Below are 13291 nucleotides of genomic sequence, written 5' to 3' on the forward strand. Positions count from 1 at the left end.
CTCGCGACGTTCCTTTTCTCTCCTCTCCTCCCTTTCCTCCTCGCGACGTTCCTTTTCTTTCCTTTCCTGCTCGCAACGTTCCTTCTCCTCCCTTTCCCGACGTTCATTGATACCCGCCAAGGCTTCTGCGGCTTCCTCAGCCGTTACGTCCCCAGTCCTCATGACCTCAAGGATCGCATTCTTTCTTTTGGTTGAGCCCAACTCAATGCCCAACTCCTCACAAATTTCGAGAAGTTCCTTCACCTTGTACTTCTCCATCGTTCACACTGTCCTCCTGCTGTTTACCCTTTTTGAATATACCTGCCGTACGCTACTATAATGCTACTAGTAAGACATATGCAAGTATTTCACACACTGCCCTGTTTACCCCCTCAGCATCCCCTGGTTTTCAAAACACTCTTACTAGGATTGAAACACACAAGGTTATCACAATGCAATACCAAATCCTTCCCTAAGCTACTATAACCTGTGTCAGAGAAAGTCTGGTGTTTGAGGTAAACTTCAGGCACTCACCGCGCCGAGGTAGCTGATGCCGGTCAATCCCGTAGCTGCCATCCACTGTTACGACTTTGAGGTGGTCCCGTAGCGCTCGTCACCCGTTTCGTGACAGAGCGTTGGTAGCGAAGACTCCGAGTCAGGCGTCGGTGAGAATAACAAAAGGGACTTTATACACTATATACAGGTCATTATACAGGACATGAAGGGATCGGCACTGGGGCCGAGAGCTCACAGCAAACGCGACTGTTCCCGCACGGCGACATCCGGCGAAAACGCGTGACACATCTCACTCCAGTCGAGAGCGGCACTCTGCTCCCGGTGGGTCGGCGGATCCGGTTTTCCAGGCGGCGCGCCGCGGCTTATAAGCCCCCAGAAACCATTGTCACTCAAACGGCCCAATACAAAGTGAGCACTCGACGGTCGTCGGAAGAGGTCCAACCAGCGACCACGCTGGCCACCCCGTTCAAAGTTGGCGGGCGCGGCGACCTCCAGGGAAGGGGAGGTACGGCGCCGGGCTGTCTGGCACTTGGCGACACGTTTGAACATGTTGCCCGCCGATGCTTCTCCGGAGGACACCACTGCCTGACGGCTCAGCATCTTGACTTGTCAAGGGAGAATTAGGGCGCTGTGCCTTTCGGCGCAGCCCCGGGTTTGTCCAAAGGGCGCTCGCAGGAAAATTCTCCATCTTGCAGATTCGGAATCCGGGCTTGTGGTAATGGCACAACACCACTAAGCATGGCAATCGTTTGTCTAGGCTTTATGTCCGCAATCCGAGGGAAGATGATGCTGTTAGTTGAAGATAGCATGCCCAGAAGCCAGGGCGTCAGCTGATGACACTGCAGCAACAGAAGTGGCACAATCTGTGATGCGCACTCCAATGTTCCGTAGAAACGGGTCCGGCGCAGCTTGCCATGACGAGCGTTGCGTTGGCGTCAGCTGGTAGTGGAAGCCAGGCAGGCTGTTCAAAGCTCGGTGTTAGCTTCAGAATCCAGGACGGCACCAAGAACTGTTTAGCAAAGAAGTGAAGTTGGTTAGGATGGCCCATTAGGATTGAAACTTTGTACTTGCAATTGGCCTTACTGAAAGTGCAGCGTTGTGGTGGGTTTGAGGAATGCCGGTTAACCAAAGAATGGCAGCCAGATGTGGAGCAGTGCTGATGCCCGCTAGCTGAACAGACAGTTTTCTGATGTATTGATGAGTCGGGGTGCGTTGAGAAGGTATCCATGGAGCCAATCTTCAAGCAAGTGATTTTCATGATGCAGTTGGGCGAGCTGATCCTGTGATAGCCCCGTAGTGGACACGAGCACCATGCAAACAATGAAAAGGAGGTGCTGCAGGAACCGTTCATGGGGGAGGTCCTGGTCGAAAGTAGATACCTTGTCTCCAAGAAGTTGTTGAAGGTGACACAGGAGTTGGAAAGGTTTACGGTCACCAAATTCTTCTGCCGAGATAAGTTTCTGACCAGCCGGCACTGGTCAGAAAGGTATGTGCACCTCGGGAGCTCAGACATCAGTGTGTCATACGCATTGGTCTGTGGAGGTGTGAGAATCGGGTCATGTACCTCGATGGCCGTCTCGGGTGGCAGGGCAGAAAAAAATGCAATAAAAATTTGTGCCTGTGATAAGATCCCTGCAATGGCAAACTGACTTCACTTGGACCAGCCAGAGGTGTGGGCCGGAGGGCCAGTATGTAGGGCTACCGAAGAAACCTCACATGCTGGTTGATCAGCAGGCAGCTCGGGTTTGTTGTGCACTGTCCCAAGGTCACCAATCTTGTGTTGCTAGCTGATGAATTGAAGGAGGCGGGCCAGAATAGCCAACGTCTAGCTGCAATGGTTTGCGCTGTGTTGCTATAGAAAAGCAACCAAGGTCATCTCTGCTTGGTTGGAGTGCACTCTTCGTGCTGCCAGAAGAAAAGGCACTTCATCGTCATTGTCAGAAGGTGGCATGTTGACTGTTGAACGGTGAATTCGCAGCTGCTACCAGCTACTGCAGGCTCTATTTCCGCGGTACACATCATTATAGTAGCTAGCAATGCATCAGGCTTTGGCCTTTGGCTTGGGTTTGTTCAAAAGAAAGCCAGGGAGATGGAGCAATTTTATTCAAAATACCCGTTGCGCAGCACCAAGTGTTGAAGTTTGCAGGAGCTTTTGCCTCTATAAAAATAACAAGTGTCTCTGTTGAGACCGTGTTATTAATTTTTATTAATGTCCTCCTAATAACATACTGCATGTACTATACTTGTGTGATGGCCACACCCATATAAAAGCTACGCCCAGAACTTTGTCAAAAAAAATTCCTAAAAGAATATATTTAAGAATTACCCATATATAAGCTGCACCCGTCATTTTTGAGAAGGTTGGCAGTGTTATCTGCTGTGCAGTGCAAGAATTTTGAAGCTTTTATTTTAATTGGTGCCAAAACAAGGAAAGCCGTGCTGAGTTTTTGGCGCCTCCAGGTAGCAAATGCACTGCCCCCAAGATTTAGCGGCTGCCTCCGAGATGCTGCCATCATTGGTCTGCAGGGCATCGCCACTTATTCCAGCCGGAAGGTGACGCACTACAGTAATAGCCAAGAATAGCCAGAGCCAGTACAAGCGACTACTGCAGTTGAATAAAGACAAGTACCACCGAAAATATTTACGAAAAAAAATAATAATTTTCTCCGTGTAATGGCCACACCCCCGATTTTCACCCCAAATCTCGGGGAAAAAAAGCTGCGACCATTGCACAAGTATATACAGTATCATTGTCAATTCGACTGACTATTCGTAGATGGCTGTCTCCCATATAGGTGCACATTGTCTGAAAATTATAATCTATTACTACAAAATGATCTCGGCAAAATAGCCAACTGGTGTTAACGCCGGCTAATGGTACTAACCGTTTTCTAAATGCAGGTTCATGTGTGTCTCCTGTAAGCAAAATAACAGCAGCTATCGGTATTCCCTTAACTCTTCGGCTGTAACATCAGCTGATATATTGCTACCCGGGTATTACTAACTCAAGCCGTTTCACATGGTCTGATCACATCTTAAAACTTGCCGCTGACTGTTAAATCACTTGGCTTGATGAAAAGGCCGCTATCAGCATTACCTTCGTCTATCGGCAAGCTTGCTTACGAAACGTTTATTCTTACTTAACTCGAATTGTGTCACCAATTTCTAGCTCTCATTAGGTGTACCTAATTATATGTTGAAAGCTGTCCAGAATCTTGCTGCTAGATTCATAAGTACTGGCACAAAAGTGTTAGTACTATCAAATCATCTCTTCTCTGTCAACACACTGCAAGAACTGTCTTTTCCACGACCTCTACTCCCACACTAGCACAATACTTTACTTCCTCCTCACCGCACTCCAATTAACAGCCTTATCTCTTTCGTTACGTGAGAAGATTGGTTTTATAAGTCCTGGAATAAAAATTGTTGCCGCTACAAATATTACTCCAGCACACATTGCAGCATAGCAAATTGTACATCATGAAATGCTCTTTCCAAAAATGTAAGTTGCAAAGGAAAAAAATGTTATGTTAAAACATAGAAATTCTAAAAAGCGCCATTTTTGTTGCCAGTTGTTAAAAACACCAGTAAAGAAACATGATCGGTACAAAAACATCATCAAAGGAAATTCAGACTATACATCTTGAAGATAACCCAGGAATAGCACCTGAAAAAAAAATAAATACTGAGTACAGTGCTGTTCTTCGTATACAAAAAAGAAACTGAACCAGGAACTGCGTCATCACTCGTGGCATGCGGTGAAGCAGTTCCTGGTTTTTTTTAGGCATAAGTGCACTCCGCACATTTTGCACAAAACTTTTGTTTTTTTGTTCAATTTTGCATTCCTCATAGCGCATTTACCAGTTTCATTTTCGGCATATTCTGAGAATGGTGCTGTACTTTTGGCACAGGACCTGCTGGGGAAAAATCTTCGTCATCAAGCTCGAGCAGCTGTTGGGTGAGCTCCAACCGGAAGGAACGTTGGTAAAAGTGGCCGCCCCTGTGAAATTTTGGCGTTTAAATGTGTTGCTGGCAGTGCTCTTGGAATATTGTTACGGAAGGATGAAAGAATAGAGAGGAAGAAGAAGATTGTGGGACGCTGGCTGCTGCGTGTTGTTGGTGGTCAGCCATCTTAACTACTCTGACTCATATTGTATATATATTGTAAATACACTCTTTCTATACTCCCAACATTCCCGTAACATATTGGTGAGAGGTACGGGGTACCACAGATGGAAACGAAGCTCCGCAGTGGACGTCGCATCACCTTCCGCACCATGAATGACGGTGAGCATGCGGGATTAACTTCGTTGCCGCTTCCTACGTCGCTGTCACCTTCGGTTGTCGTTGTTGAACCCAAGGATCCTGGAACTTTCTGCGGCACTGATGGCGCCAACATTGAAGGGTGGGTGGCCATGTACGAATGCGCGAGTGTAATCAACAGATGGGACCCTACGCTTATGCTAACTAACCTGTTGTTCTACCTAAGAGGCATGGCAAAGGTGCAGTACGAAAACCACAAAGAGGAGCTAACCAGCTGGGACCAATGCAAAGAGAAGTTGACAGAGTTGTTTGGCAAACCAGCCAGCCGTAAAATTGCCGCAAAGCAGGAACTCGCTTCCCGTGCCCAATCCCCCACAGAGTCCTATGTCTCGTACATCCAGCACATGCTGGCACTTTGTCGTAAAGCCGATCACGACATGACAGAAGCTGAAAAGGTCAGGCATGTGCTTAAGAGTATTGCTGACAACGCGTTTAATCTGCTCATGTGCAAAAGCTGCTCTACAGTTGATGTTATCATTAAAGAGTGCCGACAATTCGAGCAGGCCAAAAGCCGACGTGTCTTGCAACCATTCGCCATTCTTCCGAATACTGCCACAACGTCGACGTGTGAAAATCAACCTGCACAGCAGCATGCGTCGCCATCAGAGGACGTGGTGAGAATAGTTCGACGTGAACTGGATGCGATGGCGCCTGCAGCTTTCTGTTCGCGTAGCCCTGATGCTGCCACTTTTTTAGTTCCCCTCATACAAGCCATTGTTCACCAGGAACTTGAAAACATTGGTTTACATTATGTGTGTGCTGTCGCCAGTCCCAAAGCTAACGAATGCCCTTCTACTATTTTCGCTTCGCCCCGACGCTTCTCTCCGCGTTATCACAACCCGACTGAGTGGAGAACTGTGGATGACCAGCCGATATGCTTCACCTGTCGCCGCATTGGTCATGTCGCCCAGTACTGTCGCAACTCATGGCCCTCAACACCACGCGTGCCGACCAATCTGAGCTGTTTTAATGGAAATTGTTCTTCTTAACTGGATCCAGTGTTCTTTAACTAACCAAAAACAGTTTGTATATGCTAACAACCTTACATCTTCGGTTTCCTCTGTTCTATTTGGTGTACCTCAGAGCACTGTTCTGGGGCCACTCCTAATTTAATTTACATTAATGACCTGCCATTCACTGTAACCTCTGTAATACATCTTTTCGCTAATGATTCTGTCCTATACCGCCCTATTAATACCATCGCTGACGTCTCTTTCCTTCAGGAGGACCTCTTTCATATTCAAGACTGGTTTGCTACATGGCTCATGTCCCTAAATGTTACTAAGACTGTACACATTTAATTCCATCATCGACCTAACTACATCCCCCCTGCCTACAAGATTAACAACTGTACTATATCTACTACCGACTCCTTCAAGCACTTAGGAATTCACCTCTCCAAAGATTTGTCATGGACAAATCATGTAAGCCACATAATTAATTCAGCTAACAAAATTCTTGGTTATCTTCGCTGTAATCTCTTCATGGCACAACCATCCGTGAAATCAGTTGCCTATAAAACGCTTGTGCGACCAAAACTTGAATATGCATGTGCTATCTTTGACACTTACCAAACTAATCTCACTAAAGCCCTTGAATGTGTTCAGAACCATGCTGCTAGATTTATTCTTTCAGATTACTCATATCACACTAGCGTTTCATCACTAAAATCTAAACTAGACCTATCGCCTCTTGCCTCGCTTCGTCGCATCTCTCGCCTATGCTTCTATCACAGGTTTTTTACTTCATACCTTGCTCCATACTCCATACTGAACTGATATAAGCCACCCGGCGTGATGGAGGCCGTCTTCTCGCAGTCCATTCCATCAACTGAGATCTGCCAGTAGCCGGATCGAAGATCGATGGACGAGAAGTATTTAGCTCCATGCAACCAGTCCAAGGCGTCATCGATGCGTGATAGTGGGTAGACGTCTTTTAGGGTGATCTTGTTTAAATGGCGATAATCCACGCAAAAACGACAGGTACCATCTTTATTTTTTTTTTTCACAAGGACGACAGGCGAAGCCCAAGGGCTGACTGATGGTTCGATGACCCCTTTGCGGAGCATTTTGTCCACTGCTGATTGGATGACTCTACGTTCAGCATGCGATACACAATAGGGACGCCGACAAATAGGATTCGTGTCTCCAGTGTTGATACAGTGGGGAGTAACAGATGTTTGTCCTAAAGGCCTGTTGCCAATATCAAATATGTCACGGTACGATTCGAGGAGGAGACGTATGTCTGTGGCCTGTGCAGAGGTGAGATGAGGTGCAATCATCTTTGTGAAGTCATCCGTTGGGGAACCAGAGCTGTGAGCTGCGATTGGCACTAAGAAACCACTCTCGGCATCCGGACTTTCAATGTCAAATTCGGAAGTATTAGAAACGCTGGCCAAAAACATGCCAGCTGGAAGCACTTGAGGGCACAGGCTGAAATTCGGAAGCGGAAGAACGATGTGGTTATTAGTAATCGTCACTAGCATATGCGGAAGAGCAGCGTTGCGGTTCAAAAGCACATCGATGATGGGGGGAGGCACATATTCACCGTCGGGAATCTGCGGCTGTGCGGTCAAAGCGACGCAAGTGACTGTGTCAAGGTGACAGACACACAGCGTTAAGCGAACACAAGGGCGGTGGAGCGGTTCTCGGAGCACCGGCGACTTGAGGCAGTTCTAACTGAAGAACACTGGTTGCACAGTCAATGAGAGCGGAATAATGGGATAAAAAGTCCAATCCAAGGATAACGTTGTGAGGGCAGGAGTCGATCACAGCAAAGAGAACAGAAGTAGGGCAGCTGGCTATACTGAAACGCGCAGTACACATTCCAAGAACAACGAGTGCGCTGCCGCCGGCCACACGAAGCACTCGGGCAGCTGCTGCAGTGAGGACCTTCTTTAAGCGTTTACGTAGGCTAACATACATCACAGATACGTGGGCTCCAGTGTCGACGAGTGCTTGGACAGGTACGCCAGCTATTTTAACTTCAATTGCACTTCTCCTTGTGGGCACAGACAAAGGATTTGCTGCAGTAGTAGGCAATGCAGCACCACCTCCAAGCGCTGCAGTTCTTAGTTTCCCGAAAGAGTGTGGCCAAAAGCCACAGGAGATGAAAGGCAACGTGGCTGTGGCAAATGGGAAGATGGGCGACGCGTTTGCGGTGAACGAGACTGGTGTCCGCACGGCGATGGTGAGCAACTGTACCACATGTTCCTAGCACAGTTAGTATACTGACTGCATGATAGCTTACACCAGCCTCCTGCTGTCACCTGCCGAGAGAAATTACTCTATCACCGAGTGGGAGTGCTTGGATTTAGTTTGGGCTGTCGCCAAGTTCCGGCCATATTTGTATGGCCGCACATTTTTGGTTGCAGACCACCACACACTCTGCTTGCTGTCTTCCCTCCAGGATTTGACAGGATGGCTTGGTCGCTGGGCTTTGCGGCTCCAGGAATTTTAATTTATTGTCAACTATAAGTCTGGATGTCTGTACAAGGACGCTGACTGCCTCTCTTGTCACTCCGTGGATCCTCTCGATCCTGCTGCACATGATCCAGTGACCTGTGTGGTGGCTTTGACTGACATGACCGACATGCGCACTGAATCTGGCAGCACCGGCAGTGCTGCCAGACATGCTGCCAGATGCCGTCGTGTGTGCTGCACGACGAAATCCTATACCGCCGCAATATGAACCCTGATGGCCAAGTTGCTCCTTGTCCTCCCTTGTCATCTACAATCCATCATTCTCGAACAACTTCATGATGCACCAACGATGGGACACCTTGGAGTTTTGTGTACATACGATTGCATACAACACCGGTTCTTCTGGCCGGGTCTCTGCCACTCTATGCGTCGTTTTGTCGCAGCTTGCGAATTGTGTCAGCACCGGAAGAAACCTCCCCTGCCACCTGTCAGACTCCATCCAATTGAAGTTCCCTCTGAACTGTTTTTTGGCATAGGCCGTGACCTGCTTGGCCCTTTTCCGACGACGACTAGAGCGAATAAGTGGATCCCCATCACTACTGATTACGCGACACGCCACACGATAACAAAGACGTTGCCAACTAGTTGTGCAACAGACGTCGCTGATTTTCTCCTCCACGATGTCATACTCCACCACGGTGCACCTCGACAGTTACTTATAGACCACGGCCGCTCGTTCTTGTCTCGAATTGTCGACGACCTCCTCCGCTCTTGTGCTACTGAGCACAAGCTGTTTACTGCCTACCACCCACAAACGAACGGTCTTACAGAACATCTCAACCGATAAATCGCAGAGATGCTGTCGATGTACGTCTTCAACAATCACCGCGACTGGGACGCCACGCTGGCCTGCGTGACATTCGCGTTGTGGGGAGCACACGTGCCCGTCTTCCCCCGCGTCATCGCATTGAGAGCTGGCATAGAAACTGGAGAGGCGCACTATGCCCTCTCCCGCTTCTCCCTTGCTCTCGCGACCCGCGCGCACCCTTCCTCCTCGACTCGCGGGCAGGTAGCTGACAGGTGAGGAGCACATTTCTCTTATCCAGGTAAAAAGTTACAAAACAACGCCACCAGGGGAGGACCCCCTCCTTCTGACGCCGGACCCCTAACCTGCTGGACTGGAGTACCTGCCGCAACCCGTGAGTAACCTCGTTTGCCTCACTATCCCGGGCAGCGAGGCCAGCCTATTATTACTTATTACAGAGAGGACGCCCCTCTGCCAGTGTTGTTTACTGCTGGTAGCAATAAACGTTATTACAGTTGAAGCCGCCGGTTGCCATATTCGTTCGAACCCGATGTAGCCGCGATTCTCGCGCTACGGGTTGGGGAGTACCACAAAGTGACTGCATGGGGCTAGATCCGGAGCTCGCCTTCAGCCCTAGGCTCACGCAGAGTGGAGCCCCACAGCGTACAACTCGTCCCGACATGACACCGCAGGATATTCACCCTTTTATCTTTTGTATGGTCGCGACCCCACATTGCCATTTGACACCATCCTCCCTCCTATGCCACGTGTTGCAACTTAGTACACCTGTGAAGTCATCGATCGTGCTCACAGGGCACATCAAGTCACCCAATCTCATTTATTAGCCTTGCAGCATATGCAGAAAGAGCGTTATGACCGGCGCCATTGTGATGTTAAGTTCGCACCTTGTGCTTGGATGCTCCTTTGGTCACCATGTAGTCGGGTTGGCCTCTCCCAGAAGCTTCTCTCTCGTTACACAGGGCCTTACGAAGTCCTCTGTCAAGTTATCGATGTAAATTACGAGATTTCGCCACTACAGTTGGATGGATCTAGAGTCCGACGCCTGTTGACGTTATACACATTTCGCGGCTGAAGCCATACTTCGCTCGCAATTCTTTGCCTACAATGCGCCGAGACGGCGCTTCACCACCCGGGGGTCCTGTTATGGAAGGTTGAAAGAAGAGAGAGGAAGAAGATCATGGGACACTGGCTGCTGCGTGTTGTTGCTGGTCAGCCATCTTAACTACTCTGACTCATTTTGTATATATATTGTAAATACACTCTTTCTATACTCACAATATCTCCATAACAATATTATGAAACTGTTCACAACTGCAATGTCACTGCAATGAAAGAAGAGTGTTTTCCACCGCCTTAGGCATTCCATCAAAATGTTGCAGGATGCAACGAGTTGATCGAATTTATCCACACCAAGCTTCCCAGTGTAATAGTCAATTGGAATTATACTCCACACGCCACCTCTTTTGTCTTCTCTTGTGGCTACAGCATGTTGTCGGCAGTGTGCACTGTAGACATCATGTGGACAATTCTCTTGTCCTTCCACTGCCCATCACCTCTCTTTGCCTTTTTTCCCTACATGGCATCGTTCACTTCAAATGGGAATTCCTGAAGATCTTTCTGTGTTGGGCCACAAGTGAGGGTTTTGTGCTCTAGCAGGTGAATGACAAGAGACGCAGATGTGTAAATTTTATCCATGTAGAGGACATATTTTTGATCAAGGTATTTGTTGCACAGCTGCATAACCACATCAAATGCTGATCCACTGCCAATAGCTGGTTGAAGTTTGCCTGCATACAGATAAAATTGAACAAAATAGCCACTTTGTGAATCAACAAGTACCTACAATTTATAACCTCACTCTACACTTTTGTTCAGCACGTATTGCCTAATACCTGATCTGCCTTTTTCTTTCAATAATTTTTCATTCAAATAGAGGTTCCGTGCAGGCTAAAAATGTTCTGCTTATGTATTCACATGTGGCAGAAGCCATGATATCTGGTGCAGCTTGCTGCACGAAGCTACAGTGGTTGCCTCCGGATCAGTCACACTTGGGAAGCGCAGCAGTGCTGAAAACCGTCTTGGCAAAATATTTAATGGAAGAAGCCCTGAAAGAAGCCTACTAGCATTCCAGTATAGTATATGGATGTGCAGCACGTATGCAATGCCCATATAAATTACAAGTCCAGTGAACTTCAGTAACTTGTCTGGAGTCACCTCTTTCCAGGACCCATCTCTCTCAGCATAGCAGTGCAACTCCAGGATATCTATCCAAACATATTTGTTTGTACTTTTACAGAGGGCCTTTATCAAGTCCGCTCTAAAGAAGAGCGCAAAGAAATCCTACGCCGTCGTAAACTGTCTTGCACTGCTCCATAATGCTGGGCCGAGATATGCTCTGGGTGGCCTTCTTGGCGTAAACTGAATTTTCTTTGCAGCCGGTACCTGCACATCCCGACCAACCGAAGTACGGACCCTGCAGATAACCAGTATAGCTCTCAGCTCATGCACAGAGATAAGCAGATAAGTGCGTATGATGAAGGAGGCCGCTCAAGGCTGTAAACGAAACTCACCGGTGAACAGCTGCGGATGTTGCAGGCTGACTCAAAACATTGTCGCCTTCAGAGCTTGACTCTGAGGTGCTGTCATTTTCGAACTTGTGCTCGAGTCCTCATCTCTTAATTCAGGTACGGGTGCAGCATTGTTGCAAGCGGGACGCTCTTCTCATGGCACGCTCACGCGGGACGCTACCACCATGGGAGGAATGAATGCGCCCTTCACTGGGACAGAGAAGCGGAACCGATGCTCTTGGAAATTGGCTGGAAATGCCAGGTTCACATGTTTGACATGTGGTGGAGCTTCAGAAATTTACTTTGGTGGAAGAAAAATACCGGACTCCAAACCAAAGCTTGCTAATGAACAGCTGGTGTCATTTTCGTGTAATTATCACTGCTCAACACTGTCAGATAACAAAGCCGACTACATGATTTGACATTTGATATGCTTCGATTCTTTTGATAGCAGAAATTTGATGTTAGTGCAGCGTAATCACGAGCAGCATTTTTTTTTTTTATCTCGATCACGGCAGCCATGAACTTTTTCGCTACAACACACACACATTAGTTTGCAAAAAGGTTTGTTAAAAATCACATCACCAGAGCGGGAAAGTTTGTACCTATTCTAAAAGTGGTAGTGCCTGGACTAACCACTGAGTGGTGCTAGGTGCACAAGAAATGACTCCATGTTGAACGTGTCCAACATGTCCAGCTGCAAGCTGCAGTGCATCGCCGATAACAAACCGCCACCGCACCATCACCGCCTGTGACAGGGAAGATACAAAAAGCAGGCTGCGTGGCTTGAAAAAGACACTTGCTAACCAGACACTCAAAGTGCTGGTATGATCACCTGCTACTGCTGCACTTTTTCTATGTTGGGATGCGTTCCTCAGTTGACGCAACATCCCACAATGGTGACCCAGACGACAGACATTATGCATTGCCATGGATGACCAGGAGGCCCTTCAACAACAGATAAAACTGCTCCAGAGGTAGCTTCAGACCCAATAAGAGATGACCCAAAAGCAACAGCAGCAGCTTCAGGAGCAGCAGCACCGACTCAATGATCCCGTGCAACAGCATCCTGGCGACACCAACACAACAACGGCCGCGCCTACCGGCTCGGCTGAAGACGTCAGAACCCTTGCAGTCAGCATCCCAGACACTGCTCCACTTAGTGTCTGCCATGTTGCCATCAAGGTCCCGCTGTTTTGGGTGGACTCGCCTGAGGTATGGTTCGCACAAGTCGAGGCCCAGTTCTCCCTAGTGCGCATCACCCAGGACGAACGCGCTACAATTACCTAGTCGCCCACCTAGACAGCCGTTATGCCAACGAGGTCCGGGATATCCTCGCCAACCTACCAGCGGCCAACCTATATTAGCACCTCAAGACTGAACTCGCCTGCCGCCTGTTGCTCTCGGAAGACCGCGGCAACTTATTCTGTCCGCACAACTCGCCGAGCACAAATGTTCGCAGTTCCTCCGCCATGTGCGTGCTCTCATGGGCAACACACAATTCCACGATTCTCTCCTGCGAACACTATGGCTTCAACGACTGCCACCAGACATCCAGGTCATTCTGCAGGCTCAGCTTACGCTCCTCTAGACCAACTTGCAGAGACCGCTGATCGCGTCATTGAGGCCTCTTTGCCGCCGCAGTCTCCCACCATCCA

General features: G+C 48.4%; 1 protein-coding gene across 4 annotated transcripts in view; it reads left to right on the forward strand.

The window, feature by feature from the left end:
- LOC142588516 (uncharacterized) overlaps positions 1-13291 on the forward strand; it is an 87089-nt gene that overhangs the window by 24698 nt on the left and 49100 nt on the right. The window contains exons 4-5 of one of the 4 annotated variants that reach the window (XM_075700333.1): positions 4407-4453; positions 9347-9439. The exons of 1 other annotated variant lie outside the window; for it this stretch is intronic. In XM_075700333.1, the coding sequence (XP_075556448.1) occupies positions 4407-4453; positions 9347-9439 (140 nt within the window). The remainder of the gene's footprint in view (positions 1-4406; positions 4454-9346; positions 9440-13291) is intronic. 2 more of the 4 variants (XM_075700336.1, XM_075700335.1) reach the window with 2 other exon arrangements.

The sequence above is a fragment of the Dermacentor variabilis genome, chromosome 7 (genome assembly GCF_050947875.1).
Source record: "Dermacentor variabilis isolate Ectoservices chromosome 7, ASM5094787v1, whole genome shotgun sequence".
NCBI classification, from domain to species: domain Eukaryota; kingdom Metazoa; phylum Arthropoda; class Arachnida; order Ixodida; family Ixodidae; genus Dermacentor; species Dermacentor variabilis.